Source organism: Prionailurus bengalensis, chromosome A1 (genome assembly GCF_016509475.1).
Source record: "Prionailurus bengalensis isolate Pbe53 chromosome A1, Fcat_Pben_1.1_paternal_pri, whole genome shotgun sequence".
Lineage (NCBI taxonomy): Eukaryota > Metazoa > Chordata > Mammalia > Carnivora > Felidae > Prionailurus > Prionailurus bengalensis.
This window is the reverse complement of record NC_057343.1, coordinates 16,462,016-16,479,003: the sequence shown is the minus strand read 5'-3', so window position 1 is coordinate 16,479,003 and position 16,988 is coordinate 16,462,016. Positions and strand designations below refer to the sequence as shown.

At 37.2% G+C, this 16,988-nt stretch overlaps 1 protein-coding gene across 1 annotated transcript in view; it reads left to right on the top strand.

The window, feature by feature from the left end:
* The window catches only part of TRPC4 (transient receptor potential cation channel subfamily C member 4), a 199,962-nt gene that overhangs the window by 88,920 nt on the left and 94,054 nt on the right, over positions 1-16,988 (top strand). Inside the window, exon 3 of the mRNA XM_043577686.1 lies at positions 451-969. Within this exon, the coding sequence (XP_043433621.1) occupies positions 451-969 (519 nt within the window). The remainder of the gene's footprint in view (positions 1-450; positions 970-16,988) is intronic.

Sequence of the window (16,988 nt, the reverse complement as noted above, 5' to 3'; positions counted from 1 at the left end):
AGAATAATGTGTCATTAGGGGCGCCTGGGTGGCTCAGTCGCTTGAGTGTCCAACTTCGGCTCAGGTCATGATCTCACAGCTCGTGAGTTCGAGCCCCACGTCAGGCTCTGTGCTGACAGCTTAGAGCCTGGAGCCTGCTTCAGATTCTGTGTCTCCCTCTCTCTCTGCACCCAACTGACTCTCATTCTGTCTGGATCTCTCTCAAAGCTAAATAAACGTTAAAAAAAATTAAAAAAAAAAAGAATAATGTGTCATTATATTGAAAAGTTTTTCTAATTTTCTCTTGTCTTCTGGCAGAGAAAAAAAAAATACATCTCTCTCCTGCAAAAAAAAAAGCCTGGCAAAAGATTTATGAACTTTGTTCAGCGTTGCTATAGCATGCTGTTTGAAATTCACAGGCTTGAACAAATGAATAAATATTCATCACCTCTGCTTTCTTCTTTTTTCTAGGTGCCTCCCATACTCCTTGATAAGCAGTTCTCTGAATTCACTCCAGACATTACACCAATCATTTTGGCAGCCCATACAAATAATTATGAGATAATAAAGCTTTTAGTTCAGAAAGGAGTTTCGGTGCCCAGACCCCACGAGGTCCGCTGTAACTGTGTCGAATGCGTCTCCAGTTCAGATGTGGATAGCCTCCGCCATTCACGCTCAAGACTCAACATCTACAAGGCCTTGGCCAGCCCCTCTCTCATCGCACTGTCAAGTGAAGACCCTTTCCTCACAGCCTTTCAGTTAAGTTGGGAGCTTCAGGAACTGAGTAAGGTGGAGAACGAATTCAAGTCAGAGTATGAAGAGCTGTCCCGACAGTGCAAACAGTTTGCTAAGGACCTACTGGATCAGACAAGGAGCTCCAGAGAACTGGAAATCATTCTTAATTACAGAGATGACAGTAGTCTCATAGAAGAACAAAGCGGAAATGATCTCGCAAGACTAAAATTGGCTATAAAGTACCGGCAAAAAGAGGTGAGTGTTGGCCAGACTTTTTTATCAAAATGCCATAGGACGTAATAACGGTGCAGTAAAAAGGTACTCTAAAATTAAGTTTGGGTTTTCGAGCACTTTCTACTTAACTGTAAGTGGATGATATTTGTTGTTCACCAGATTAATAATTATGAAACACATGGAAGAATGGCAAGAAATGGCTTAATAACTGGTGATGGTATTTGGTGTTATGTGTTAAAATGTACACATTTACTGTGGTATAATGGGCAAACTAATGAATTTTATACTCCTCTCACTAAAAGTTCTGGTTCTGCCATTTATAAGTCTTGTTACTTTAGAGGGTCTTGTTATTTTTCATATCTCTTTGAGATTGGATTTTCTCATCTGCTTAATGGACTTAACATTTATAATATTTATCTATATTTATTTATATATACCAAATATTTCCCTCAAAGATTTGTAGGAAGTATAAAACGTGGGGATGCGTGTGAAGGCTCTTAGTAAGTTATAAGTATTTAGCAAATTATAAGTACATTATTTATATTAATAAAATACATTATTAGAAGTTATTAAGAAAAGAAAAGCCCTTAGTTCAACAGCAGATGAAAGTACTAAGACTTCTCTTACATCTGGCTTATTTCCTTTATTTGTCAGGAATAAGAGGTTAAAGAAGTTAACAGCAGAAGAGTTATAAATTTCTCATGAAATTTCCATGGAGTGAATATTAAGTAAAGAAACCCCAGATCTATTCTATTCATCACGCAGCATAATTGTTTTTGTTTCTATCACTGAGTTAAATGAGTTCTCAAAAAAACTATTTACTTCTGTCTTCAGAAAATGTTGGTTCTCTGTTCATGCTTGAATTATAGTAATTATCTATTCTAGAAAAATAGTTGGAGAAAACTATATAATGCAAGATGAAAAAGAAAAAGAGGCTTCTGAATAAAAAATGTATTCAATTTCTTTTGAAGTTAGCCCTGATTATCTCACATTAGCCTTGGCTGTTTTATCTACTGCTACTTACTAAATATTTAAGGTTCAAGATACCTGAATTTGCTTCCTCGAGTTTTTCCTGTAGTTCTTTGGCCTGTTGTCATGGGAGCCAGAAACTAATTAAAATGATCTTTTCCCCTATCAATGAAGGAAGTAGCTTCTTTTGTGTGCAGTCCCTCTGATTCCAAAATCACACACGCTAGTTTGAGACATGCCAACAGTATCAGCTAATTTTTTTTTTTTTCGGTTCTTGTGTTTAGGACTCAGGGACTTGATATCTTAAAGGAACTAGAATAGATTTAATATACAACTATAAGAAACTGATGAAAAACTTCCCCTGATTAAAGATTTTGAGGTACTAAATAGATACCTAAAAGTAACAACATGTATTAGAACTCATGGTGAGTGGAATGAAATTCCCAGGATGTGAAATCCATGAAATGAAAGAAAGAACACAGAAGCAGCAGCTGGCTGCTTGTTTTTGTTTCTACCCAAAACCTGTAGTGTTTTTGTTCCCTCTGCAGTTAATGAACCAACTTACCTTTGTTTTATGCCTTCACTGATTTGGTCCTGATATCATAACTGATTTAACTTTGTCTTTAGCCACAATGACTTTTGTGAAAGCACTGGAACAAAATACTCATAGTCTTTTACCAGACCCTCATAATTAAATACTACATGACATTTCATCAAATGAAGCTAAGCTGCCCAATTCCTGTCAAAAGGCTGTCCAAGACAAAAAATTTTAATCTGAATTTCTAACATATTAACATCTGAGTATATTTTTACTCACAAATCATTTTTATGCATTCTGTTCATTCATTCATTCATTCATTCATTCATTCGGTCATTAACTCTTCGAACATATTTTTTAACGTTTCTTTATTTTGAGAGAGAGAAAGAGCATTCACATGCATATGCATGAGCCAGGGAGGGGCAGAGAGAGAGGGAGAGAGAGAATCCCATGCAGGCTTTATGCTGTAAGCACAGAGCCTGAAGCGGGGCCAATCTCATGAACCAGATCATGACCTGTGACCTTAGCCAAAATTAAGAGTTGGACGCTTAATGGACTGAGACACCCAGGTGCCCCTGGATTTTTATAGAACACACAGCAGGCAATGCTCAGGGCACTTGGGACTCCATTGTGGTGTGGTTGTGCCCTAGAGCTTATAGCCTATTACAGGGAGACAATAAAATGTTCAATATATACTGTTCTCAGTTTTGTTTCTGCACCACTAAAAATGTTCATTCCTAGTAAACATGTTTGTTGTTTTTTTGCCTAGGCTCTTTTGTATATTTCAGAAATACACAACACATGCTTAACTTCAAAGCCTATTAAACAAAAAGTGACAAATTAAGTCCTTAGAGATGTCAGAAGCAAAGCTATAGAAAGAGTTTGATGATTTCTTAAGACTTCTTTCACGATGTTTATACCTTTTGCTAATACGAAGTTGTGGAATTGGAGGCTGATCAACCCTAATGATACAACAGGATGAAGGGCAGCTAAAAACTCATAACATGTGACAAGAAAATAAGAATTAGTAATATCTTTTAAAAGATACATTTTTAAAAGACCGCATTTGCATTTTCTCTTTTCCTCTTTCCAAATTACAATGGAGAAAAAAATTAAAACAAAATTCTTACAGAGTTGTTCTAGACTATCTTTCATTCAGTTTCAAAGAGCACATTTCCCTTGGATTGAACAGTTTTTCCAAAGCAAAGTAACACTGGATGACTAATAGCATTATAAAATCAAGAATAAGGTTTTACTTTCATATAAACTCTTTGAAATCATAGGTTGTATTTTATGAAACATATTCCTTAATTATTCATAAATCATTGACTTCAGAAGATTTGATGTAAGGTGTTCTGTTAAGATCGTGTATCTTAAATGAAACTGTGCTTTGGCATAAGGGTCTTGCCTTGTGTCTTTTCACCACAAGTTTTCCTAGTTTTAGTCTAAAGACATTCGAGGTTTGTCTTTGGTCTGTCTCTTACGATTTTGGAATGCCTTCTTATTAATCTTCACATGGCTAAGTTCTACTCACTTTTTCAAGCTCATCTCAGGTCCTCCCTCCCACAGGGAGATTCCTTGAAGCAATCCCCCTCCATAGAATCTCTTGGATAAATGCCCTCATTCCACACATTCTATTTTGCATTGCATTTTTACCCTGATCAACCCTGATCATTTCTCTCTTCTCCTCCAGGTGTGAGTGCCAGGAACACATTCATCTTATTTACTAGTCATACTTCAGTTCTGACAGATAGAAGGTGTTCAAAATGAATGCGCCTGAATGAAGTGTCAGAATCTCTTAATTCTGGAAGGTTCCCTGCATATTTCTTTGTCTGACTAAATTGCATTGTTACCTAATTACCTAATAACAGCCTTCTTATGAATTCAAATACTGAAACAATTCATGTTGCTGGGACTTGATTGCAGACTTGTTCTGGTATTTCTGTAATATCATCCAAAAAGAAAGGCCTGCGTTAATTGCATATCACGGATATTTTTATAGGCAGAGAGAGGATTTTATTGTTTCTATGAATACTGGAGTAATGATGCTATAATTGTATTAACCATATATTAGTAGAATAAACATAATCTAGTGGCCAGCAATTCAAAATCAATATATGTTAAGAACTGGGTTGTGTCGGCCAAGAAAAGAGGCAGAACTGAAATAAAATAAAAGGATTGATTTGAGGTCTCAGAATTGCAATCTGGGGAGCACAGATTTGAGTAACAACCCAAATTGCATTCTAGGGAACCAGGGAACAAAAGTCAATGGTTTTTAAAGGCAGAAAGGAATGCTTCGATAAGTTGTTTGATAGGTGCTGATGGCAGAGAACTAATCTTGACTAAACATAATTGGTTGCTATGGCCATCACTAAGCAAAAGTCCATTATGATAGCAAGTTGCAGATTTCCCCTGCAGAGTCCTTGGAATATTTGCGGTTTGGCCCAGTTCAAAAGTTAACAGTTCTACCCTCGTGAGTACATGCATGAAGCCTACCTCTTTAATGGCCTCCCAGGTCCCTTTTAAAACCTCTTGACCTAAGTGACTCTATTTCATTTCACCTTTTACAGTTGTTAACATGGTTTATTACACTGAAACCTCCAAAACAAACCTATAAAGTATGATTTTTTTTTTCCTGTGAGGAATTTGAGTGTTGAATGATGTGCATTGTTAACACTGTTAAATGTTGGGGTCTGGGTGCAAATCCAGGTCTTAACTATGCAAGCCACTCTATCACACACCATTGCCTTCACCTAGACATCATCCCCATGAACATGGGGTAAATCTGATCAGGGGCGCCTGGGTGGCGCAGTCGGTTAAGCGTCCGACTTCAGCCAGGTCACGATCTCGCGGTCCATCAGTTCGAGCCCCGCGTCAGGCTCTGGGCTGATGGCTCAGAGCCTGGAGCCTGTTTCCGATTCTGTGTCTCCCTCTCTCTCTGCCCCTCCCCCGTTCATGCTCTGTCTCTCTCTGTCCCAAAAATAAATAAACGTTGAAAAAAAAATTAAAAAAAAAATCTGATCAAAGTGGAGGTCCTAGCCTAGTTTAGTTGAGCACATGAGTTTATTTCATGACTCAGCTTCTTCATAATTTAGCCATGCATTTCAACATTAAGATTTTTTTTTTATTTTTGCATTGTGATAAAGCACTTGATTTCTTCAAAGAGGGCAGAACTCCTTTTCCTATCTTCCTTAACCCACTTTTTTTTTTCCTTCCAAAAATAATCTCTTTAGTCTCACTCTGAGGAAAAAGCAGGGAAAGTCCCCTTCACCGGGACTAGAAGCCAGAACCCCATTCCAATGTTACTTATCAAAATGAATAGTGTCAAAGGAAGCTGGAAAAAAACAGAGCCAAGCATCCACCTCCTTGGAACAGATTCTCTTCCTGTGTATTAGATAAAGGCGAGCATGATTGAAGACATGTCTTCAACAAGGAACTAGTCTCTTGGTTCCTGGTATAATTTTTGCAGATACAGAATTTATGGCAGTTAAAATCACTTATATGTTGTCATTGTTCTTTCCTAATATTTGTAAGGTGAGTGCGTGTGTGTGGAGAGCTTGTTGCATTCCTTACATATTTTCACAGCAAAGACCTTACCTAGTTTCAGTTGCACATGACTGAACACATTGTGAAGTAACTAGTCCAAATTAAAGAAGCCTAGATGATGAATAATAATAGAAAGCAGTGAAATACATTACTTTGTGTGAAAGCATTACAACTCAATCTTTTTATTACTCTCTCAAATTAAAGTGAAAAAAATAATCTGTACATAGTCAACAGCATATTTTTTTTCAACTTAATTTTCCCTTTTGTGAAAGTATGAAACAGCTTTGCAACATTAACTTTAAAGTTTGGTACTAATCTGGGTTCTGTCTTATAAATTAACTAATAGAGTTGCTAAAAAGTCAGGAGAAAAATCAACACTTCAACAGTCCTTATCTTTTGTTTATCTTGTCGTGGAGCAATGAGAGAAATGTGAAGAGATTCATGTCAATCAGATGCCATCCATAGCATGGTGAACTCAGTTGATTCCAAATATTCCAGAATAAAACGTCTGTAAAGCCCTCAAGATTTATGATTTTATGTTTCTTGATTTATTCAAAACTGCTTGATGTGGAATCAAGAACCAAACCTACTGTCAGAAAGGAGACCTATGGGGTAGGTTTGGGGACAGGGGAACCACAGAGGATATAGCCCTAACACAACCAGGGGATCCCCTGGGTGGGAGAGAAAGGGATGTGAAGGGGAGGGCATCAAAAGAGGATTGGGCATATAAGAGACTCTTAAATACTGAGAGCAAACTGAGGGTTGATGGGGGTGAGGGAACAAGGCGGGGACGGGGAAAATGGGTGATGGTTATTGAGGAGGGCACTTGTTGGGATGAGCACTGGGATTTGTATGTAAGTGATGAATCACTGGAATCTACTCCCCAAGCCAAGAACACACTGCATACAGTGTTTATTGACAATAAATATATATGTATATATATATATATATATATATATATGTATATATACATACACACACACACACACACACACACACATATATATATAAAAGAAGAGATTCATGCAAAAAACAAAAACAAAAATAAAAGAAGGTTGGTCAATGGGAGGAGCAGTTAAATAATAAATGGAGCAGAAACAAAGGAAATTTGTATTCTTTTAAAAAAATTTTTTTAATGTTTATTTATTTTTGAGAGACAGAGAGACAGAGTGTGAGCAGGGGAGGGGCAGAGAGAGAGAGAAAGACACAGAATCCGAAGCAGGCTCCAGGCTCCGAGCTGTCAGCACAGAGCTCAACGCGGGGCTCAAACTCACAAGCCGTGAGATAATGACCTGAGCCAAAACGGACACCCAACCGACTGAGCCACCCAGGCGCCCCAGGAAATTTGTATTCTTAAAACTACCTACAACCAGACTTAACTGCATATCATAAGTTTTGTTTTGTTATTCTATAAACTCTTTAATGGTAAGTTTATAGTGCCAAAAATTTTTTAATTCAAATTTTATTTGAAAAGGAGCAATAAATGTTCAAATTTGGACTAGCTACTATATGGGTTTCATATTAAAAATGAATAAAACATACTACCCATGCCCTCTATCTACCTGAAATCTACAAGAAAAACTCCCTCTGGAGATCTGTAGTCAGATGCCAGTAGTAGTTAAGGAAAAATAGCACTCTAAGTATGTACTTTTTTTTGGAAACTGCCAATCCTCAAGGGTACATCACTGCCCATCTCTGACAAGAAAATCACAGAGAAATCAATGACAATGTTGCTCCCTGGCTTTTGTATCAAAACCTTGGGATGGCGCTGGCCAACAATGGCTGTCTCCTACAGCAGATTTGGATGGCTGCCTTGCAGCCATGCAAAGCTTTGCTTTTGCTACACAGTAGGCAGAGGAGCTGATCACTTATTATTATTATTATTATTATTATTATTATTATTATTAACAATTGGTTGTTTTTTAATCTTGTGTTTGCCTCCTTTTTCACTCTGGTTCAAGTTTATGGTGTCTAAAATATAGCTTTCATAACTTCCTTGTGCCTGGTAAATTCCACATCAAAGTATGGATGACTTGGAGGGAAAAACACCTCATCCTATAGAGACACTGTCTCATGGACATCAAATAACTACTGTAGGAGAATGGCAAAGAGAGTAGTGCTAGGGAGAAAAATGAGAAGGTGCTGCATATGATGCTTTCCTCATAACTGACATTCCCCTACTGAAATAACTTTGAGACTCATTTGTATAAGTAAACTTGAAAATACCTTTGCCACTGTTTGGTTTACTTACTTAACATATACTGATTTATTTGAATTCAATTTGATTTTATTTACCATGTTCCTCTCCTTTTTCTCTCTTCACTGTTTTTGAACTGTTTTGAAAACATTTATGTCCTTCAGATCTCTTTCCAAATACCACTTTCCGTGGGAAGGCTTCCCTTCATCTATTCTCAAGTCAAAATTAATTATTGCTTTCTCTTGTTATGGTAGCTTTATTGTGCATGTTGCTTTGCTTCTTGTTTTCACATTTTATTTCTCCAACTGAACTTGCCTTTAGTTTTACTTCCTCCAGTACAATGCCTACAGCACTAGGAAAGGTGTTTTGTTTCTTGTACTTTGTTTCTGTTTCGTTTTTCAAGATAATGCAAGCCCAGACTTCAGCATACTTCCTGGTATATTTACCCAGGAAAGGGTAGCTCTCTATTATTATTAATTATTACTATCATTGTCACTGTTTTTATCCCCTCATAGGCCCCCAATATGAAAGACCAAACACATACAGGAAAATGCTATGCACCATCCTGTTGTATACTATGCAGCAAAAAGGGTAGGCTTCGTCATTAAACATTTTAATATTTGTAACAAATAGTCATCTAAGCTTCGTGGCTCCCATTACATTGTTATATGTCAAAGATAAGTTTATCCTTCTTACAGTCTATCGGTATAGTCAGTACACTGACCCATTTATATTAAACCATACACTCTCATCAAAAATATATAATGTATAAATTTTATTCCAACCCTTAAGGTTGTCCATATTCTAATGCTTCCATTATAGACTTTCAGAAGTAACTCATATTGTATATGGGTTTGATTTGAATTTGTTCTTCCGGCTTGCGTTTTTCAATATATGTTAGGCATTGGAATCACTATCCTGCTGCACCTCAGAATCAGGAACTGAATCATAGCACTCATTAAAAAAGTGAGGCATACAGTAGGATTTGAATGCATAAGGCTACACTGAGTGCTACAAATAACTATGAGACTTGTGAAAGTGATAAAAAGCAGCATTCCTCCAGCTGAATTCTCTTTCCCACTGTTCTCCTGAGCAAGCTCACTGACCGATTTCTAGGCCTCTGCCTCTCTGTTCTCATGTATATGCTCACACCTGCTGTTGCCAAGCGGAGACAACATGGCTCACAGACTCCCTCCCGTGCCTCAGCCCAGTAGGGACCAAACATTCTTGGACTTGCTTCTGTGTCATGGCTGAAGCAAATGCCTGTTCAGGACTCACCAGCCTGGCTGACAGAACTATGACAGGTCACTAGGCATTTAATTTAACACTAGGTTTTTAGAGCTTGGAATTCAAAGGTTCAAGGGTTTTGTTTCTTTTTTGCAACTCATTTAATGATGTGCAACCACTTTCTTCTAATTCGAATCTGAAAATGATTAGGCTTTTCCCACAATTAAATATTAAATTGTGTATGTCCAAAACATTGTATAAATGTATCCTTTTAAACTGCATTCATGAGCAAGTGACAGATGAATATCTTATGAAACGTAAAATAGCTAGTCTTAACTTTAAATTAGATATAAAATATAGCTTTTATTTGATACTGCTTTAAATAAGTACAAAAAGGAAAGGGTTGAGCAATTTATTTTCAAAGAGGTATATTCTTCTATTCACCTGGCAAAAATGCAAATACCCTCAGGATTAGCAACACTTTCAATGTAGCTTTCATTTGCCACAGATATAAACTAAAAACATAAATTTAATGATAATAGCTTTGAAAAATCCACTGTGTATCAGACACCTTCTCTCAGTATTCAAATGAATTACTCTTCTGTATGAAACTGGTCCCTCCATCTCCATGATGATTGACAGGGAAGGGTAGCAGTAAGGTCACCTGTTTTCCATTATTGAGATGGGATCTTTTAAATGGAGATCCATTTCTTTTGTTTCTTTTGCACAAAATTCACATTTACATCTCAGGGTTATTTTTCCTGGGTCATTATCACTGCTCATATTTTCTCTGTCTCTAATCACTAAGCAAAACTAAGAGTTACCAGTTTTTGAAATTACTCACTTAACAGCTTATTCCAACCAACATTATTTCCCAGAAAATTACAAAAACCCAGTAGATTGTCTTGGAAATCTATAAAACACAAACACTGTTCACAAGAAATGTTGATGGCTTTGAGATACAAACTTCTGCTCAAGGTCCCTTATAAATTATGCATCAGAGAGGAAACTTTTTAGCTTATCCTGACCCTTGCTTTGACCATATGAGGAACAGTCACAACTTTTCTAAATAGAGATTATTTTGTTTGTTTGTTTGTTTGTTTGAATTCTTGGAATCAGCAATGTACAGTAAAACCCTCTGGGATGCCTGTGCTGTAATTTGGTGATTCATGATTCTGAAGCTGTGTTAAGTTTATAGATTGCTTCTAGGTAGTACAGAACTGGTAAAACAGTCACATAGGATTATTTTCTTGAGCTTTCTGTAACTTTCCGTTTCCTTTTTTCCTTCAGCTTTAGGAGAACACAGTGGCCTGCCCTCTGCAGCCACAGCAAAAAACTAAGGCCTTCTTCCTCCATGGCTTTCTTTTTACCTTCATCTTGACTCAAGCTCCCAGGCTGTCTGCTTCCTGAATGTTTGTAAAAAGGCCTGCTTTCCCTTTGACCACAGGACTGCTTCAGTTTTAAATGATAGACACTATTGTTTTTCTCCATGGCATTCTCTAAGTTCAGGAACTTTTTCCCAGAGGCTCTGGGACATGCAGCCTGGAAGCTCTTTGGCCACATTCTCCTCTTTACCTGGTGGGCAGCTTGTGGGGGGGGGGGGGGGCAGAGGGTAGAAATCTTGTTGGCAGTAAACCCACAAGGAAGCTAGCAGAGGAGGGTCAGGGGCCCTGGCCAAGAGATGCTCTTTCTCCCTCCAGGTACCATTAATTCCACAAATGTTTACAGAATTTCTATTCTGTGCCAAAAATGGAGGTGACAGCAAGCCCTAAGCCAAGTTTAGAATTCTTCTAGAAGTTTCCTAGAATTTGGAATTTTACTCTTACTTAGATAATAAAGTCCACGTGTATGCATTGCAGTACTTAACCATGCAGCAAATGCTGACCATGAACTAAAACTATCACTGTAGCCAGATCTCACTAACACTTCATATGTTACCTCCTCTTATAAGAACACTCCTGATGTTTTCTTCATTTCTGCCCCTCCCTCCCTTTCTCCCTTCCTTATTTGGTCATCACTTACTCATTGAAGAGAGCCCTTACTGTTTGCTACTGGCTGGTGATGCTGAAATCAAAGACAAAAATCTTGCCCTCAAAATAACTACCAGATGAGGGGCGCCTGGGTGGCGCAGTCGGTTAAGCGTCCGACTTCAGCCGGGTCACGATCTCGCGGTCTGTGAGTTCGAGCCCCGCGTCGGCTCTGGGCTGATGGCTCAGAGCCTGGAGCCTGTTTCCGATTCTGTGTCTCCCTCTCTCTCTGCCCCTCCCCCATTCATGCTCTGTCTCTCTCTGTCCCAAAAATAAATAAAAAACGTTGAAAAAAAAAAATTAAAAAAAAAAAAATAACTACCAGATGATTAGGTAAGGATGGAAGATAAATGAATGGCTGTCTCAGTGTGGGTCACAGAAGCTATGGTGGAGCTGCCTTCCTAAAGCCCTGGAAATTGGTTCCTAACTCCGCTGAATGCTTCCTGGAAAAGAAAGTGCCTTAACTGAGGGTCAGTAGAAAAATAGGAGTCACCCAAGCAAAGTCAGAACAAGGCATTACAGATCATGTGTGCAGATCATGGAGGCAAGAAAGAGAGCAAAGAGAGTGTCTTCATTGTCCTCTGTCCTCATTGCCACCCCATGGCCTCTCTCCAGCCTTTCCCTCTACCTGGTGTGTGTGGATGGCTTCTTTGTGATGTCTCAGCTCATATTATCACCTCAGTGAAGACTTCCAGAACACCCAATCTAATTACTACCCTCTTCCTCCCCCCACACCCTTAGTTATTTCCTTTCATATCACAATGCTATTACCTTCTTAGCCCTTAACAAAATCTGAAATCATTTTATTCATTTGTGTGTTTAATTATTTTTTTATCTGCCTCCCTCCCCTGTCTACGTATCATCTTTTCTGACCTGATTAGCACTGGAAGCCCAGTGCTTGTAACAGAGGAATGCTGAGTAAAAGGATCACAAGTCAGGGGTGTGATAGAAGATGAGAGAAAAAAACACAAAGATTAGGTCCCAAAGGCATATGCATTTTATAAAATCCTGTGCTATTTAATTGTGATTTAACTATATAAATCAATATTACCTTTATCATTTTCTCAAACTCTTATTATCCAAAGATGAAGTCGTTATCTTTCTCTTTAAGCCTGGTCCTCCTGTGTCATCTCTGATAAGTAGGAGGCACTCCCAGTTAGTCATGCTAGAAACCTGAGCCATCCTTGATTATTTTATATCCATCATCTCCAAAGCTTGATGTGGTAGATGAGAGATGGCTGCAAATTGAGGTGCCTTCTAATTACCCTTCTCTCTGCTCAGAGCCTGCCTTGGCTACTTGCCTGACCAACAGAATGCAACAGAAGTGACTTTTTGTAACTCCCAAGGCTCAGTTGTCAGAAGCCTTGCAGCTTCTATGGAAGCTCTGTGGGAAACCTGAGATGCCATGGAAGAAGTCTGTCCTAAGGCCACCACACTGGACAGGCAATGAGTAGTCACATAATCATGCTTACTGATAGTCATAGTGGAGACCAGCCTTCCAACTCTTCACTGCAGTGACAAGAGTTGTAAGAAAAGCCAGCTTTGACCATCCCCCTCTCCGTACCCACATGCACACCCGGCCGTTTTCTAGCTGAGTCCTGCTGAGTAACTTCTGTTTTTACCACGTAGAACAGAAGAATCAACCAACCCAGCCCTGTCCAAATCCCCGGTCCACTGTATGGACTGTATGTTTATGTTCGCTCAAAAAATTCATGTTTTGAAACCTAACCCCAATGTGATGGTATTAGGAGGCGGGGCCTTTGGCGGGTGATTAGGCATGAGAGGGCATCCCTCAGGAATGGGGTTAGTGCCCTTATAAAAGATGCTCCAGAGAACTCCCTCGTCCTCTTTCCACCGTGTGAGAATACAGCAAGAATATGAGGTCTCACCAGACACCTTATCTGTGGTACATTAGACTTCCCAACCTTCAGAACTATGAGAAATAAATGTTTCTTGTTTAAGCCACCCAGTCTGTGCTACAGAATGACTTGATCATTGGTGAGGAGAAAGGAACAAAGTCTTGCGTGTAATTTTTGTTTTCTGTCCCTTGTGTTTATGGCACTGGTAGATACCATAGGGAAGGACAAAAGAAAGTAAACAGCTCCCTTGAGGTGGAAGGGATATAGTATTAAATAATATTTAGACAAGCCTATCAAAAATACAATTATTTTGTATGATTTTGCTTTTAATTATTTTGACTAAATATTTAACATAACATAAAATAAAATAAAGTACTTTTAACAACATCGATTAATTTCCATCTCTATCTCTTATTCACTTTGACTCATTTCTGTTCCAACAAATGGCTATATATATTATTTACATAGCATTGATCATATGATTACAGCTTAGGTGCCAGGAAGCTGTAATGGCTATTAAAATATAACTGAGATATTATTGTATCGAACCATTTTATTTTTTGTCCTTCCTATGTACTTTCTCATCTTTTTCCATTCCGGTTTTCCTTACTATTTTATTGTTCTTCATGGGCCACTGGTTGCTGACACAGTTCTGGCTGGGACTCTGGCTCTACAGGCAGAGATTTGAGTTTTGCAGCTTTTTCTGTCAAGGTAAAATGATCAATATCCCAGGACAATGTAAACAGCAGTGGCCTTTGTGATAAGGCCAGTAATCTAGCTTCTATATGGTGACTGTGCAGATTGAGTGTCTTAGAATCTTGGCAAACCATTTTGAAAAGGACGGTGAATGAATAGGCAAGAAAAACGGTTATCTAAGAATATTGGAGAATGAAGAGACCTAAAAGTAATGCAAATAATGTTCCAAACAGTTGAATTTTAAGCAACAACACTTTTTTGCTTACAGTGTAATCAATTGGTGTGAAAACCATTGACTAAAAATATAAAGTATGTAATTAACCCTTTCCTTATAATTCAGAGCTTTGGAATGAACCTCAGTTATCACACTCCATGGTCTAGTTGTAAGCTTAAGGTTTTTTAAACACCGATATTCATAGCTTTTTTAGCCCCTATGAAATGATAAAAGACATCTATCTTTTTCATAGCTTTGAAGTCTTTCTCCTCACCCTTAAGCTTTCAATTATCAGTTCTTGTTAGAGTTAATGCAGCTGCACTTTTATATTTACCTGTCATACTCAATTCGGGATCAATCAATCCAGTAACTACTCCAGGTAGAAGTGTGAGAAAATAAAGGCAAACTTATCTGAGAAAAGGCCTGAGGACCCCTTTATAAGTATCATGCAAAAGATTTAATGCCTGAATACTGTGACATTTATCAACTTCTCTGAGACCATTTTTTACTTTCTTAGGTTTCAGATGGATCAAGGTTGCCTAACAAATTACTTGTATTTCAGATGAGTGTGTGTATGTGTGTGTGTATGTGTGTGTGTGTATATAAATAGATAAGATACCATGTTATGGAAATGTTTAATACTTTTGAAAATTAAAGTATAATTAATCTAAATGATGTGAAGCAATTTCTATAGACTTCATAGGAAATATTAATATTTTAATTAATTTAACCAGGCATTTAATATATTATAAATTATCGACATAGAAACAAATGGGAGAAATGCTGCTTAGCATTTAGAGAATGATTTAATTATAAGAAAACTACAGCAAGAGATTTTTTTTTTACTAACCATATTAACTACACTTCATTACTTGCACTGAACCAAATTACCTAGTTAAGCAGTGAAAGAACATTGATGATGCTTTTTTTTTGCTCTAATACATCAAGAAATGCTCCACTAAATTTTCATGCAAAATATGTTGAAATTGCTGTGGTTTGAACTGCTTTCACAATAGGCAATCAAAAATTGTTAGAAAGGCCTTCATAAGCAAATAATTTTGAGATACTCAGAGAAAAGTAGTGGAGGGGGGCAGTTGTAGAGAGCAATATTCAGCATATGAGATAATATTTGTGGTATTGGCAGTTCCTGGCTTTCCGAAAGAATTTGAACTTTTTTTTTTTTTCTCATTCACCTGGTGATAAATTTTCAGTCAGGGAAGTAACAATAATAAATCTGTAAAAACACTAACTCTGGGTGGTATCAGTAAGTTATTTTACTTTTAACATGTTACCTTTATCATGTTATGTCAGTCCCACATTTGTCATCTATAGAAGGTACAGAAGATCCAATGCATCACCCAAATCCTATTACTTTAATATTATTTGGAAGGCAATTTCAATAATGTTTACAGCAATTAGGTGGAATGTTTTTATGGGATGATTTATGTCCCCCTCTTCCAAAATTCATAATGTTGAAGCCCTAACTTCCAGTATCTCAAAATGTGACTCTATTGGGACATATGGCCTTCAAGAGGTAATTAAGTTAAAATGAGGCCAGTAAAGCAGACACTAATCTAATCTGACTGGTGTCCTTATAAGAAGAGGGAATTTGCACATACAGAGAAAGATACCATATGCACACATACAGAGGAAAAGCCAGGCGAGGACAGAGTGAGGAGGTCGCCATCTGTAAGCCAAGAAGAACGGTCATAGAAGAAAACAAATCTGCCCACACCTTGATCTTGGACTTCTAGCCTCCAGAACTGTGATAAAATAAGTTTCTGTGGTTTCAGAAATCCAGCCTATGGTACTTTTTTTTAATGGCAGCACTACCAAACTACTTTGAATGTATTAATAGATATTATACAAATTCCATAGAATATATGTATGTTCATTATAGTGTAAGCATTATTCACAACTTTCTTATATAATTTTGATTGAGACCTTATGAGACTAATGTTATTATTTATTTTAAATATGGTAACACTGAAAGGAAATATATGATAAACATAAGGGAATAGGTTTGAGGGAATGAAGGTCTTGAAAAAAAAATAATAAAGAAAAAATCAACTAACTTAAAAAAATAGTCTTATACCAATGATGCAAGACCCTGAAAACCAGAAAACTCAAATATTAATCTTTAAGACAAAAATCTTATAAGTAAATCAAATAATCAAGGCAAACTCTTAAGAATTATGATGAAAATTGAGTTCTAATTATATTCTTGAAAGCAACCTTTTTCCTCAACAAAATATTAGCAAATCAAACCCAATAATCTATCAAAAGAGTTATATAGACTGCAACTGAGCAGGATTTATCCCAGGTATATAAACCTGGTTAAACATTCAAAACCAATTAAGGTAACCCATCATATGTAAAGATGTAAAAAATAAAGTTGCATGATCATTTCAATAGACATGGAAAAAGCATTTGACAAAATCCAACATCAATTCATGATAAAAACTCAGTTAACTAGGAATGGAGAGGATTTTTCTTGACTTCATAAAGAATATCTATAAATACCTGCCATAACATCATATATAATGCTGAGAAAATTGAAGCTTCTCCACTAATATCAAGCAAGGATGTCCCTTTTAAGCACTCCTTGTCAACATTATGCTGGAAATTATAGCTAATACAGTAAGACAAGAGAAGAAAATAAATGGTATGCAGATTGGGAAGGAAGAAATAAAACTGTCTTTGCAGATGATATAATTATCTATGCAGAAAATCTGAGAAAAAAATAACCAAAAACAAAACAAAACAA